Here is a 16422-nt window from a genome sequence, read left to right as displayed (position 1 = left end):
ATTGGAAAATGGTAAGGAATCCAATACAAGAGATCACTGGATTTACGATATCGCTGAAACCAGAGTTAATTTTGCTTAATATTACCTTAGATATTATAAAGAAAATGATGTGTATTTAGTTACTATGATATTAATTGCTGCAAGGATTTTATATGTTAAATACTGGAAAGATATTAAATTTCCAATGAAAGATGAATTAATAGATAAAATAATGAATGTGGCGGAAATTGAAAGGCTTACAGAGATTTTGGATCAATAGCGCAAACCGACACAGATAGAGCAATGGAGACCATTTTATGCTTGGTTGTAAATGAAGTTGTAGATGTATAAGATAGAACATTTAGATGACTATATTGTATACATGATATGATAGATAAATGATATTAAGAGGCTAAACTAAAAGAGGAACAAGATTAGAAGATATGTATTGATTGATTGATATGATTGCTTGCACCCTCCAATGGTGTGTTTCTGTGTTTGTTTTTTGTGTGTGTTGTGTATTGAGTTTGAGTTTGTTATGTGTTTGTTTATACCTATTTGTTGTTTGTTTTTATTTTGGAAAATAAATTTTTTTTAAAAAAATCATGGAATAAGAGAGTAGGTCCTCTTAAGGATTTGGAATTGGGTGAAGACCAGAAAACAGAGAGCAAGTGTCAATAGGGAATTTTCATAATAGGCAGAAGAGAAAAGCAGTGTGTCCTAATGAATGGGCTTAAGACTGGTGCTTTTCAGTCTGTTCAACCTGGAGTTGGGGATAAGTAGAAAGGGGCCAGGTTTGCAGATAACACTAAACCTTTCCAGGTTGTGAAGTCTGAAGGGATTATGAAGATATCCAAAAGGATCTCTCTACACTGGGGGAACGGGCAGCAAAATGACAGGTTTAAGTCAGTGTAAAGTAATACACAGTGGGAAAAGAAATCAAAACTTCACATATATGCTAATGCGTTCTGAGCCATCTGTGACAGATCAGGAGAGCGAGCTTGAGATGCTAGTAGCAAGAATGAAAATGAAAATATGTTCAATGAAAATGTTGACCAGTGTGCAGTCTGTGAAGAAGGCCAGTTCTATGCTTGGGATCAATAAAAAAAGGGATTGAGAGTAAAACAGCCCATATTATGCCACTGTACAAATCACAGACCACATTTGAAGTACTGTATCCCGTACTGGTTGCCACATCTCAAAAATGATATTGTGGAACTGGAAAAGTTAGAGAAGAGAGTGACCAAAATGATTAATAGGCTAGGGCACTTCCCTTATGAGGAAAGGCTACATTGTTTGGAGCTGCAGTATGTGATGCAGTATTTCAGGAACATCTATCTTAAGGATACCTGTTATATGCTCCACTTTATACCTACTTATTAAAAACATCTCAGAGAAAAGATCTGCAAAGCTTCTTCAGTTTCAGTAACCTACACCCCCCCCCCCACCCCCGGTACAAGATGTCTTACATGAAATGCAATCTTTATCAGACCTAATCCTTACCAAGCCATGCATGAAAAAGCCCTAGTACTGGAGCAACACAATCACCACCCTGCTCCTTTATGCACTACACAGTCCCATTAGAGTACTACTTGCCTTATTCATGGTGGGGTAACAATTAAAGTCAATGCCAGTTCAAGAGGCCTACCTCTACTTCCACCAGCTGAGAATTTCATTTGACTTCTCCCACTATTTCTCTAAGCATTGTGCTTCTTTACAAAAGAGTTTCATGGGTTACAAATGCTAAGACAAGAGCCACTAGAGTCACATTCAGAGATCACAGCACTTAGCACACAACTCCATTAATAAAAGACTGATGGGTAAAAATGTATTAACTCTGATATCCTGACATAAGTGTGCAATCAATCTGTTTTGATTAAATGCTTTCATTCTGGAGTACGAGTCAGAGACTCACCTTTTGTGCATCTCCTGTAAAATAGGCAATGGCCAAGGTGGGAAGAATCATGAACAGTGCATTGTAATAAAGGAGACCATATTTTCCCAGCTCCTGGGAATAAGAAAAAAATTACATATTTATCATGGCTGAAAGATCAACTCTTACACAGAGAATTACACAGAAGAAAGCTTCATCAGTCATCCTCTCTAACCACCATAAAGTTTTCCAGACCAAGTCCTTCTTAAACATATAGCAGTATCATGTTTTCCCCACCATATAAATCAGCAATATGACATATAACCAGTTTCGTTAACTACATTATTCATATTCCTACCATAATACATGTCAACTTTAAATGAAAAATATATTGCATGAAAAAGTATTAATTTGATTAACTGTCCAAGAATTTATCCATTACACCCTCCTTCTGCTTAATAAGAGTTAAGGTGGAAGAAGCAACTATGGAGGGGAGGGGCTGTAAGAAAGAAACAATCTCTTCTAAGGTTGAGTTCTGATTTACTAGGCACAGTTAGGAAGCTAGTGTATAATCTGCACAAGCTCACTTGATTTTAACCAATTACAGCAAGACCTCACTTAAAGTTGTCAATAGGTTCTTGCAAACTGCAACTTTAAGCGAAACATATAACGAAATCAATTTTACCACTGGCTAATTGATGTATTTAAAAAAAAGAGTTAAGATCCTATAGCATATTTTTGGTCACAAAAATCTCACCAAACTTCTAACTAAAGACCCAATACACTTCCAATATTAAACACTGAAATAAATGTGAAATTTCTGGGCCAGAGAAAACCCACACAGGAATGGGGAGAAGTGCAAACTCCACACAGACAGTGGTCCTGGCAGGGAATAAATTTGTTTCTCAACCATGTTAAAATGGAAAGACTTTAAGCGAGGACTCATTGTAATTTGGTTATCACCTATATCCTAAACATATATGCCACTATGAAAAGAAAAATACTCAGGGAAACAAAAGATGATTTTAAAAAGATATAGAGCAGATTACTGAGGGACTGAATAATTTTTTGCAGAATAATTACTTAACTTTTTGCTAATCAATAAAGTGCAAAAATTGTCTGAAGTAGGAAGATGACCCTACCTTTGAATCTAGTTTCTGTTTTACATATGCACCATTTGCCGCTGTCAAGACATCATTAATCAAGATAAAAATGTAACCTTCTAGATCAAATGCCAAATCAGAACTAAGGGGGGGAAAAAGACAAGAGTTTATGGTTATGAAGAGTACTTGAGTCTCACAAATGGAAGAAGAGTGATCTGTACATGGAAGAGGCTTCTGCACAAAGGTCACAAAAGGTTGCTGCCTGGGGGTAAAAACAGTACTCTGCATCTAGTAACACTAAGGGTCCAATCCTGTCCAACTTTCCAGTGCAGATGCAGCCAAGCTAAGGTGTATACTGCATCCTGCATTGGGAGGCAGTCATGAACATTTGCTCAAGGTCAGAGAATGTTTTTTCCCTTACATCGGGGCTGTAATACAGCTGTGCTGGCCTTGGAAAGTTGAATAGGATTGCGTCCTTAATGTATCAACAATGCTAAAATATATGACAGTGCTGATACGTATTGGGAGGGAGTGAACTTAGGCTGTGAGTCTTCATTGCCTCTCAACACAATCAGCATTGCTGAAGAAAAATCACCAATCATATGCAGGGCAGAACAGCAGGAAATTCTTGCATGGAATAATTAATTAATTAATTAATTAATTAATTAATTAATTAATTAATTAATTAATTGACAGTATTTATATACCGCTTTTCAACTAAAAGTTCACAAAGCGGTTTACAGAGAAAGATCAAATAACTAAATGGCTCCCTGTCCCAAAAGGGATCACAATCTAAAAAGATGCAAATGAATACCAGCAGACAGTATTCTGCTAGAATACTAGAACAGACAGTGCTGGGGTGAGGTGGGCCAGTTACCAGAATAGCATGATAGAAACAATTAGAAGCTAGTCAGAAGCCTACTAATGACACCGGGAATTGCGAAGAGACAATCTAGCTCATCCTCCTTTCTAGCAGCCCCAACTTGTAGGGCTTGTAGGCTAATATATTGATCTTTCCCTGTCCAAGAGTTAAAATGAGATGGTATGTAAGTAGCTGAATGAAAAAATTGTGGAGTAAGTTGTTGACTTGTTTAGTCCAAATCAAGATCAGAAAAAATGTGGAGGTGTTAAGTATAAGGAGTATTTTCTAACTGTACTTTAAAATTCTGCCAGGAAAACCTTCACCAGGAAAACTTTGAGTCCGTTGGTTGTATCTTAAAAAACTTATTCATAACTATGCAACATTCAGTAAATGAGACAAGTTAGTTGTGTTCAGTGGGACTTACTTCCAGAAAAGTGTGGACAGGATTTCAGCTTTATTTCTTATGACCCCATCCTAATAGGGCCTTACGCTGACAGACCTAGTGCCCTTTATGGCTGTCGTAAAGCCCTTTATGGCTGTCATAAAGCATGGCATGCCATTTCACATGGACTGGCTGCTGCTGCAAGTGGTAAGCAACTGGGTTTGCATGCCAGTGGGCTGTCCATGTCCCCCGACACTGGTAAATCACTATGGAGTGGGAGAAAGGTGGGGAGAGTGAGGGTGAGGAGAAGGAGAGACTGAGACTAGGAAGGGAAAGGTAGAAGGGAAAGGTGGCAGAAGCGACGCCGCCGATATCCTACATCCCTTAACAGCCTTGATCCACCTTCCCAGCTCCACTTGGACTTGGGCCTCCTATATTGCAGGCGCAAGTGCAAGTAGACCCATTCAGGCAGCAAGAACTTACCCTCAGTAAGGGAACAAATGTTCCCTTATCCGGAGGAGACCTTCAGGGCCTGAAACTCCCCTATGGGATACAGCACACAACTCACTGGCATGGCTGCATTGCCACGTGGGGAGTTGCATAGGATTTGACTGTTAGAATACAACAGCCCAGTTTTCTTATCACAGTAAGTATGATAATTTAGCACTATAAGACACATTAATTTACCTTGGATTTTATTTATTTGGGATTTTTAATCTATCTATAAAGATAAGAGACTTAAAAGCTTATAAACTATGTAAAATAACCAATAATAAAACAATTATAAAAGCAGAATAATAAAAGTGCAGCAACACAAATTTATGTTAAAATCCAGGAGAAAATCAGCAATAAAAATCTAGTTTTTTAGAAACCCTACAAAAATTTTTTTTAGAAAAATCTAGGATTTTTAGGAACCCTACAAAAAAACAAACAACCAGCAGTGATCCAACCATGCATGCTTGTTAAAGCCCAATGGAAAACATAGGTCTTAAGCACTTGTTTAAGTCAATCATGTATTGTCTCAACTCACTTTTCACAGGGCTTCAACTTAATAACTATTCACCTCACACCAACTAGCCTTATTAAAATAAGCCACCTAAAGGATAATTAATCTAAAAATGGAACAAAATGCGAGTTATTTTTAAAAGGAATCTTACCTTGCAGCTACAAACGCACCAATTATCATTGCAAATACTGTCATCTGAATTCCCCAAGAAAATTTCTTCCTAAGAAGAAAAATCAAGAGTACTTTCATTTCTGAAGTTAATATCCAGATTATTATCATTTGTAGACTGGAAATAATCAAAGAAAAGACTGAAAAGTCAGTGTTTTCTCTGGTTTCCACCATAGCTGACTGTTACATGAAGGCGGAAGGAGAACTGTACGTTCAGCTAAAAGTTTACTTGATGAAGTTTACCCACAGAGATCTGCACTGCTGAAGAGGCAAGCCAGTGATGACATACAGACTATGTAGCAAGGTGGGGGGCACATGGGCTAAGGCTTCCACATGAGCAGCTACTGTGCAGATGTCTTTCAAACAGCTTCCTACATGATGGCTGTCATATATGAAAATGCTGTGGTTTCCAAAAAACAAACTACAGCACAAGAAAATGTGGTCTAAAATATAACAAAACTGAAGAATTATTGTGATTTCAAAACATGAGATATTGCCCGCTCGTTCGTAACTAAGTTCTATGCAAAGCTATGCATGAGACAAGAGCAGAAATCCTGGACAAACTTCTAAGGTTATAAACATGATACTATGGCTCCTGAAGTATTGTTTTTTTTAGGATCCAGTTTCAAAATTGAATACCGATATGAGTAAAGTGAACAGCAACCCATTCTTCCTAAATCTCCTTGCCAGGAGATGGGGGTCCCTGCTCAGCATGCGCAACCCAGGCCCTTCAGTGTAGCTCATTTGATGCTAAGCTCTGAGCAGGCAGCCCATCTAGAAGAGGAAAGGATCACCATGCTTGACAGCCTGTTTCAAAGCTCAATGCAAGTATTCCCTTCCCAGTGAAGGGATAAGGGTTTCTCTCATTGTAGAGCTTTGAAGAAGCCTCCTTCATGAGAGGATACGAGACACTCATCCTTCCCTTTCCTGGAACAAATCTTGTCAGGTTGAATTTGTCCTAAGTTTAGCCAGATATGAGAGACATTTCCACGCCCACCCCCACAACATTATCTGGCATACAGAGATGATTAAGAGGGGAAAAGGGTAACTTCACATTATGACTATAATACCAAAAACTATTACCAAAACTTTTTGACAAGCCAAATCAAAATGTGTGAACCCCCACTCTGAAAGGATGTTTTACCCTTACAACCCAAGCCTACGTGTGTCTACTCTGAAATAAGTCTCACTGAGTTCAATGGGACCTACTCCCAGGTACGTGTGCATAGGATTGCAGCCTTATTCAATGAAACACAAATACACAACAAAAGATTCTTTCAGGTGATCGCCCCACAATTTCTTAAGCTGACCTCTTACTGGTCTGCTGCCTGACTGCAAGGAATTGGACTAGCATAGCTGCACCCTCCACATTGCCCAGCATACTGAGATCTATGGCACCATCTCACCACTTACTTGAGTAAAATTCCTTCAGCGAACATTGTAAACAGAATGGAAAACCGTCTCAGAACTGTAAACATTGGCAGGCTGAAAGAGAAGATGAAGAATCAGGACATTCTGACCTCATCGAACACACTTTGATGTATTCCTAGAATAATCCCACATTGAGACACTTTATAGGTACTTTGGCAGAACTAATGCAGGTACTAAGTCATGGGTGTGGTAGTTTAAAGCTATTGTTCCTGCACTGTCACAGTGGACCGGAAAAAAATCATATCCAAGATTTGTCAAAAACCCAGGAGGAAATATCCCCTTAGCCCACAAAGCCTGGGCTCAGTAAATATAATTTATCCACATGAAACAAGAACATAAGAAAAGCCCTGGTGGATCAGGACAAAGGCACAGCTAGTCCAGCATTCTGTTCCTACAGTGGCCCATCACATTCCTATGGGAAGCCCACAAGCAGAAGAGAGAGGCATATTTTTCTCCCACCACTGCTCCCCAACAACCGGTATTCAGAAGTATACTGTTGTTTACTCTACAGGTACTGCATAGTCATCTTAACTAGCAGCTATTGAGAGACCTGATGTCCATAACTTTATCCAGTTTCCTGCTAAAGCCATCCAAGCTACTGGCCATCACCACATACTGTGGCAATGAGTTCTACAGATGGGCAGCCCAATTCTACCTAAATCCCCGTTTCCACCAATGCAACCATGCCACCAAAGTGTGCACTGCATCCTGTGGGAAGGCAGTCTTGGAGGCCTCCTCCAGGTAAGAGAACATTTGTTCCCTTGCCTCAAGGTTAGCCAGTGCTGTCCTTCTGGGTCTACTCAGACCTGCGCCAGCTAAATAACTGGCACAAGTCCAAGTCGACCTAGGAATGCAGATTGAGGTCAGAAAGGAGGATAGGATATTGGAGGTGTCAGTGCTGCCGATACCACTCCCTTCCTGGCCTTGATTTGCAGTCCTCCCTGCCCTAATCTCCAACCTGCTCCTCCTCCTTCCACACTCTGTCCATCTCCCTACCATCCTCTGCATTGACCTACTAGTGCCTGGGATCATGGACAGGCCATTGGTGCATCGCGCTGGACATCGGCCACTTGCAGCAGTAGCCCAGTTGCACAAAACAACGCATTGCCTTTTGTGTCAGACGTAAAGGACCATGTACTGCCAGAACACTAGTTCTGGCAACACAAGGCCCCATTAGGATTGGGCCATGATTCTGCATTGTGTGAAGTAGTACATCCTTTCATCCATCCTAAATTTCCCATGAAACAGTTTCATTGACTGAACCTAGTAACATAAGAGGGGAAAAAACACCGATCTACTGTCTCCACAGCATGCATAATTATATGCCTCAAGAATATTCTTGGGGCAGGAGGTCTGGTCTAGAGGGTAGAGCCTCCGTCTGCCTGAAGATAACATCCACAAGGTCGCCAGTTCGAGGCCACTGGCACCGTGCGACCTTGAAGCAGCTGACAAGCTGAAGCCGAGCTATTCCATCTGCTCTGAGCGTGGGAGGATGGAGGCCAGAATGTGAAGCCAGATCGGAATGAAACACCTGAATGTAGTGGTTCTTGAAAGAAAGAACCTTCTTTCAATTGTAAAAATCCCTATTTAATAAGGGATTTAAATAAGCCTGCCTATGTAAACCACCTTGAATAAAGTCTTGAATAAAGACCAAGAAAGGTGGTATATAAATACCTGTTATTATTATTAATATTCCCTCTTAATCACCTTTTCTCCAAACTAAAAAGCTCCAAATGCCATAGTCTTTCCTCATAAGGAAAGTGCTCCGGTCCTCTGATTATTTTTGGTTGCCCTCAATGGCACTTTTCCAACTCTACAATGTCATTCTTGAGGTGTAAAGACCATAATATTTTAAGTGTGGTTGCACTATAGGGATGTGTGACGCACAGGCAGCAGGTGAGGCTGAACCTCCCCATTGCAGTCCATGGAAAAGCACTGCAGCTGCCCTGCCTGCTTACAGCTGAGGAGGCACTCCTTACTCTCAAGAAAGCAAGTGGAAGGAGAGCTTTAACGGGTGTTAGGAGAGCCTCCTTGGGTGTATGCAGGTGGGGCAGCTGTGGTGCTTTTCCACTTATAGGGGACCTATAAGTTCGAGTCCAAACCCCCCCCCCCCCTGCCAATTCAGGCTGGGGATTTCTGGCTGCCAATTGCAGTTGCAAATATCTCTGATAAATGGCTAAAACGGGCAGTTTTGCTTCACCTGCCACCCGAGGGACAAACATCCCTGTTGCTCTATATATTTATGTAGGGGCAATATATGTAAACACAAATTTTCATATGAAGAGCAGCTATCTTAAAATGCTAACATTTCAAAGTTTTACTCCTGGAAACATTACATTGCAAAGCCATTTATGAATAAGAACACTTGCTTCCAGGTTTTTCCCTTGAAGCAAGAAAGGATCTCCAGTTACAAGACTAGACAGCAATAATATACTGAGTCACCTTTTCCAATTTATTGCTAAAACTTGAACCTGCCCACAACTTTTAATGCACAGGTTCCAGGAATAGTCAGCAATGATGTAAAACAGCAGACTAGCTGGTTATGCCAACTGGGGAGGATGTAATTTTCCACTTCAGTATTACCTTTTAAAAATAGATTCATTAACGCATATGGTTTTATATGTATTTATGTTTGAATTGTATAAAATTTTAGCATAACACAATGGTTTAAATAAAGAAAACATTCCAGTCACTGAGTGTTTCAAAGTAGTTTTCATAAGAGCATTCCAATAATACGTACTTGATCACTATTTTCTGCTTTGGGAGATGGTGATGCTCACAATTTAACAACATGTCCCAAATTGTTTTTATCCCCTAACAAATTTCTAACTCTGTTTTGTCCCTTGATGCTGCTGAAGAACAAAGAAGCCACAATAAACCTCAGTGGAAATTCTACATAAAAATGTCTTTATCATCAGGTTCATACGATCTGCTGCAACCAGATTCTGAGACAAGGAAATCCAGATCCCATTTCCATGATATATTACAGAAAACCCAAAGTGTTTCATTGGCATATATCTCAATGGTAAATTACCCTTACTTGTCTTATAAGATCTTAATCAGCCAAAGTGGGGGCAGTATATAGGGTCCAAGAAATGAGAGGAGCAGAATGTTTAGCAAACTGTTTATAGAATCATGGAGTTGGAAGGGACCTATAAGTTTGAGTCCAGCCCCCCGCCAATTCAGGCTGGGGATTTCTGGCTGCCAATTGCAGTTGGGGATATCTCTGATAAATGGCTATCCAGTCTCTGTTTAAAGACCTCCAATAATAGAGAATGTGCCTGCTACTGGATAAAGTCATGAAGGAGCGTGGGATCAGTGGCCACCTACTGAGACAGACTGTTCTGAGATGGCAGAGTAGGATGCTATGCGGGTTGCTTGGAACTAAGCGCCATCAAGTTCAATGGGTGCCAGTTCCGAGTACCCAAGAACACTAACTGCAGTCTTGACGTTTTTCAACCATGGGCAGAATTATGCAATATGTAGTTCCATAATTAGAAAACTTGCTAAATTCACAGGACTACTTGTAACGCATTTTTAAAAATACTTTGCTCACTCAATCTAAGAGACCAGATCATAAAGAGTCTACTTTTTCTTCTCCTTTAGTAAGCTGAGAAAAATATATGCAGTGAATAAGAACACACCTTACAATCCCACAGATAATAATTCTATATTTCTAGCCATTGATTTCAAATTAATCAAAGTAGTTCCCTTCAAATTCAAATGGAGACATACTAGAATTCAGAGCTATTACACTTTTATGAAAATAATAACATTACAAAACTACTACATAAAAATTATTCATACTTCAGTTTCTTTGTGCTGAACAGTCCTGTGATCTGGTTCCCAAAATAGAGAAGAGGTAGTGGAAACGTCTAGAAAATTATAAAAGGGATAAACAAAACTCAATAAACCGGTAACATTGGTCCAGACACACAACTTGGAAGCCTCAGGAAATGCACTATCATACTTTAACTGTAGTACAGCAGCTTTTGCATATGGAATCAGTGCGGTTTCACAAGCACAGACAACTTTCCTTTTCTCAATAATGGAAAGACAAACATCTTCTGAACCTCAAAGGCATTCTGCCTTCAGAGACAGGCCCCATTTAAACGTTACAATGTCATGTAAAAGAAACTCATGCAGCATTATACAAATGTATGTTTAAATCAGATCATTGTGTCTACACTGCAGTGTTAGAACACAAGGAATCAGTGGCTTGCTAATACAGAGGAACTGAAACATGATGCACATGTAACCCTGCATGAACACTTTTCCTTTATATATCTAGAAAGGCATGGTCTAATTCTAACCATGTTTACTCAGAAGTAAGTCACACTAAGTTCAACAGGACTTGAGTCCACTTAAGTGCATAGAATTGCACTGTAAGTCAATGTTAAACAGAAGTAAGTGCTTCAGCTTTATTATTATTATTATTATTATTTTATTAATTTATATCCTGCCTTTTTGCCCCATGGGCACACAAGGCGGCTTACAATAAAAATACAAAAATAGCAATTAAAAACAATAATTAAAACAGATGCACATAATTAAAAAAAATCTAAAACAAGCCCCGTGGATTCTAATATAAAAGAGAAAAAAGAGAGAGAAAGCCAGCCAGCCTGTCAGCAATTAAAAGCTTTTTGAAATAAAAAGGTCTTCAGTCCACGCCAAAATATTGACAAAGAGGGAGCAGTTCTCAATTCTAAGGGACGGGTATTCCAGAATTCGGGGGCCACCACCGAGAAGGCCCTCTTCCTGGCCGCCGCCGCCCCTCTCAACTCTCTTGGTGGCGGCACAGTCAAAAGGGCCCCCCCCCAGATTATCTAAGAGCACGGGCAGGATTATAAGGAAGGAGGCAATCCCTCAAATACCCCAGGCCCGAGCCGTAAAGGGCTTTAAAAGTCAAAACTAGCACCTTGAATTGGGCCCGGAACAGAACCGGCAGCCAGCGTAGTCGCCGAAGCAGCGGCTCGGCAGAGTCAAACCAACGTGCCCCAGTAACCACACGAGCAGCCACGTTCTGTACTAGTTGTAATTTCCGGACCGTCTTCAAGGGCAGCCCCACGTGGAGCGCATTGCAATAATCTAATCTAGATGTCACTAGGGCATGGGTTACTGTGGCCAGGTCCGCGCAGCTCAGGTACGGTCGCAGCTGGCGAATCAGCCGAAGCTGAGCAAAGGCTCCCCTGGCCACTGCCACCACCTGGGCTTCCAGGTGCAGCTGTGGATTTAGGAGAACCCCCAAGCTGCGACCTGCTCCTTCAGAGGGAGTGCAACCTCATTCAGAGCAGGACGATAGTCCAATACCCAAGCTGTGGATTTCTGAACCAAAAGCACCTCTGTCTTATCCGGATTTAATTTCAGCTTGTTCGCCCACATCCAGCCCCCAACCGCCTCCAGACAGCGATCCAGGACCCCAACCGCCTCCTCAGAATCAGAGGGAAAGGAGAGATAAAGCTGGGTGTCATCAGAATACTGATGGCACCTCACTCCAAACCCCCGGATGACCTCTCCCAGCGGCTTCAAGTAGATGTTAAAAAGCATGGGGGATAAGATGGACCCTTGCGGCACCCCAAACCTAAGAGGTCGGGGCGCCAAACAAGCGTTCCCCAGTACCACCTTCTGGGATCTGTCAGCCAGGAAGGAACGGAACCACTTCAAAACAGTGCCTCCAAGCCCCAACCCGGCCAGCCGACCCAGAAGGACACCATGGTCAATGATGTCAAAGGCTGCCGACTCCCCCTGTCCATTCCCCAGCGAAGGTCATCCACCAAGGCAACCAAGGCAGTCTCCATCCCGAACCCCGGCCTGAAGCCAGATTGAAATGGGTCCAGATAATCCATTTCCTCCAGTACCCTCTGAAGCTGGGACGCCACAACCCGCTCAATCACCTTGCCCAAAATTGGGATATTCGAGACTGGCCGAAAGTTATTTAAATTAGTGGGATCCAGGGAGGGCGTCTTCACGAGGGGGCGAACCATCGCCTGCTTCAAGGCTGGCGGGAGCACCCCCTCCCTCAGAGATGAGTTCACCACCCTCCCCGTCCACTTGGCCAGCCCTTCCCGGGCAGCCCTAATTAGTCATGCTGGGCAAGGGTCGAGCAGGCAAGCAGCAGGTCTCACACTCCAGAGAATCCTGTCCCCATCCTCAGGCTCTACAAGATGGAAAGAATCCCAAATAGCAGGATAGACAAGTTCCCTGGGGACATCACTAGATATGCCCACAGCGACGTCCACGTCATGCCGAATCTGATCGACCTTCTCTGCAAAGTGTTTTGCGAACTCGTCACAGCGAGCCTCCGTGTGCTCCTCCCCACCAGTAAGGGGGGGCAGATGTAAAAGGCTGCGGACCACACGAAAGAGCTTTAGCAGAACATACTTCTGAGTAAACCTTTAGTGAACTGAGTTGTAAGATCCTAGCAACTTTATATTTAGCTCTGTTGGCTGTAACAAAACTACAGTGGTGCCTCGCAAGACGAAATTAATTCGTTCCGCAAGTTGTTTCGTATTGCAAAAATTTCGTCTTGCGAAGCGCGGTTTCCCATAGGAATGCATTGAAATTTAATTAATGCGTTCCTATGGGCAAAAAAAGTCAGAACAAAGTCAAATTTGGTTTACAAAGTGTTTATTAAGTGCTCTTTAAAGGCATACATACTGTACAGAGGATTTCAAAAATTTCAAGCACAAAACTTCAACTTTTTAATTTTAAAAATTCGTCTTGCGAAGCACGGCCATAGAAAAATTCATCTTGCGAAGCACGGCCATAGAAAAATTCGTCCTGCGAAGCACGGCACAGAAAAATTCGTCTTGCGAGTCACCAGAAAAAAATAGCAAAAACGCTTTCGTCTTGCGAGTTTTTCGGTGTGCGAGGCATTCGTCTTGCGAGGCACCACTGTATTTCCAACTCTTAACATCAAGCAAACATCTGGACCCTTTACAGATCTGGAGTTATAACTATATTACTTAGCAGATTAACCTGCATCTAACAAAGTAGGGTCCTGCCTATGATTACTCATGCCACAATAAACCAGATAGTCTTCAATGAAACTGAAGAAGACTCATTATCTTTTTGCTGCCGTGGTCTGACTGACAGTCACTCTTCTAGAATTTTTAGAATAATCCTGAGAAAAGGTACAGTAAAAATCTCTTCAAGTTAAACCATTTCTATTCAAAGTTGCATGCATGCAGTAGGATCAAATGTATACACCTGTGGGCTGGGCAAAAATGGGTTAACTTGACACCCTTTTTGTATACCTTTAAAATTTTGCTCTAATTTATCAGGAGCAGTAAACAATGCCTATATTAATGTGTTCTTTGCAAGAGTTCCAGGTTGTATTCTTTCTGCTTATACTCATAAGACAATGGGGCAATTTAGAGCCCCTGCCCCTCCCCCCACCAAAAGCAGGCACAATAGAGTTGCTGCTTCTGCTAAGATGATTCATCAATGGTTTTAAAGGGGATGAAAAATGCCATACCTTTCGAGGTATATTTCTGTCAAAGTCTGGAAACTTCACCACCCTGAGTGCCTTTCCCACCCAGAGGACAACGACTGTAGCCAACATCTGTGAAAGGAGCAGAGAGTTCACTGTTTTGTCCTTTCTTCTCCCTGCCCAGTTAGAAATTTTGTTGATCAAAGATTCCAACTAACCTGGCCTAGTCCCACACACAGCGAGGAGGGAAATCTGTAACAAACAGCAAACCAATTAAGACCCCTTGACAAACCTCATTCATGCTTAAAGGAAAAAGTCTAGCTGGGGACAGGAAAAGTAGTTTGCTTCACTATTTAGCCCAGGATTTCTGCAGATTCCCCGACCAAAAATGGAAATAAACAAGAACTGGATGCATAAAAATTTCTTTGCCGCCACTGGCGACCAACGCCCTCGCATGCACAGTCTCAACATGTTCAACTGTGCTTAGCATAGCGGTTGGAAGGCACCAGTTACTTCCTACACTGTAAGCCTATCTGGTCAGGATAGCACACACACACACACACACACACACACACCCCAAAATAGGCAGCAAGGAGGAAAATCATGGGGCAGCAGTGGAAAGAAATACCAAAACTACCACAGGAAGACCTGACACAGCCAAGGGGAGAGGTTTTCAGTGGGGCTCGAGTGGGCACAGGAACTAGGCAGAAACCCAGAGAACATCAGCATCTGTGCTATATCCATCCAGGGCAGTGATTGTCAGCCTTTTTCATCTCACAGCACACTAGCAAGGCACACCATGCCGCCAGTGGGGGCTCACATTCCCCAACGGCCCTCCAAATAAATGACCCTCTCCCCAATTCTTGTGGCACACCAGTGTGCCAGGGCACAGTGGTTGAAAATGGATGAGAGGAGTAGTGATTGCTGTACGTTGCTCCAGTGCTGCTGCACATCTGGGGCAGAAGAAGGCACCTCTGGCAACTTCTGAGCAAGCACTACAAGTGGATGAACCTGGGAAGGATGACCCAAAGAAACGCCCACTCGATTATATGTGGGAACAGGGAGGAGAGCTCAATGCACCCCCCTTCGCCCACTCTTTAGTATGGAGGCTGGGGAGGCCCCCCGCCGCCTCTCCTCCCGCAAGGCTCGGCTCTGCAGAAGCCCCGCAGCGGGCCCAGCCGCCCCCTGGCCGGGCCGCTCCCCGAGGCGCGGGTTAATGTGCAACCCGCTGGCGCTGCCCCCGGACTTGCCGCTGGCGCGGGCTCAGGCGAACTCTGCCCCCCGCCTTACCCGTAGCTGGTGAGGACGCTCTTGTTCACCACCACGATGAGAAAGGAGCTGAAGCCGTAGAAGGCAGCCGCCAGCAGCTTGAGGCAGACGGTGAGGCTCGGGGCCGCCGCCATGCCCGGCTCCTCATCTCCGCGAGTGGCGGCGGCTGCTGAGGCGGCAGGGGCTTCTCCTTTCACCCCACCAGCCTGACGTCTGCGCGCGGCCGCCGACATGGTTGCAAGCCCACGTCAGACGGGGCGGAGCAGAGAGAGCCGAGCAAGCCCGCTGGGGAGCTGGAGGGAGTAGGCAAGGGGGGCTGCGCGCCCGGCCCGGCCCACGCGCCTCCAGGCGTGCCCGCGAGCGGCTCTGCATTCCGGCGGGCGGATCCCGTCTCCTCACTGTGCGCCACGCGCAATGGGAAGCCTGCGCGCTGCTGCTTTACGCACGGGCAGCGTCGCCTCTCCGGCTCCCCCGGGCCTCTGCTCTGTTGGGGCTCTCGGCCTTCATCCCTCCCAAGTCTCAGGGCAGAAGCGAGTTTTCATGCTAGGACCCGCTTGCAGCACGTATGATGTCCCCAGTACAGGTGGACTAACAGGAAAGCATGCGCAGCATTGCAGCCTAAGGGCCAAATCATTACCAACTTTCCAGCCCTGAAGTAGCTGTGCCAATGGGGTGTGTGTGGCATCCTGTGATGGGAGGGTCGTTATTGAAGCCTCCACAAGGTAAGGGAAGCCACCTTGGGGAGAAAGGTGGAGTATAAATCAAATAAATAAATATGGGAACAGTTGTTCCCGCACCTAGGGGGCTGCACTGCAGCTGCACCAGCACTAGCACTGGAAAGTTGGATAGGATTGGGCCCCAAGACCCCTAAGAAGGACAGCAAGGGGAATAAAACCAGCAAAGACAATTAAAGAGAA

The 16422-nt window shown here is 43.5% G+C and overlaps 1 protein-coding gene across 2 annotated transcripts in view; it reads right to left on the bottom strand.

Moving 5' to 3' along the window:
• The window catches only part of SLC35D1 (solute carrier family 35 member D1), a 36568-nt gene extending 20830 nt beyond the window's left edge, over positions 1 to 15738 (bottom strand). Inside the window, exons 1-8 of one of the 2 annotated variants that reach the window (XM_066626118.1) lie at positions 15527 to 15738; positions 14455 to 14488; positions 14282 to 14368; positions 10612 to 10679; positions 6787 to 6858; positions 5357 to 5425; positions 2995 to 3097; positions 1895 to 1987 (exon numbers count right to left, since the gene is read on the bottom strand). In XM_066626118.1, coding sequence (XP_066482215.1) covers positions 1895 to 1987; positions 2995 to 3097; positions 5357 to 5425; positions 6787 to 6858; positions 10612 to 10679; positions 14282 to 14368; positions 14455 to 14488; positions 15527 to 15738 — 738 coding nt within the window. The remainder of the gene's footprint in view (positions 1 to 1894; positions 1988 to 2994; positions 3098 to 5356; positions 5426 to 6786; positions 6859 to 10611; positions 10680 to 14281; positions 14369 to 14454; positions 14489 to 15526) is intronic. The other variant, XM_066626119.1, reaches the window with a different exon arrangement.
• Between the last annotated feature and the right edge of the window lie 684 nt (positions 15739 to 16422).

The sequence above is a fragment of the Tiliqua scincoides genome, chromosome 4 (assembly GCF_035046505.1).
Source record: "Tiliqua scincoides isolate rTilSci1 chromosome 4, rTilSci1.hap2, whole genome shotgun sequence".
NCBI classification, from domain to species: Eukaryota; Metazoa; Chordata; class Lepidosauria; order Squamata; family Scincidae; genus Tiliqua; species Tiliqua scincoides.
Note: the sequence above shows the minus strand (reverse complement) of the source record. Positions and strands in the feature narration are given on the sequence as shown.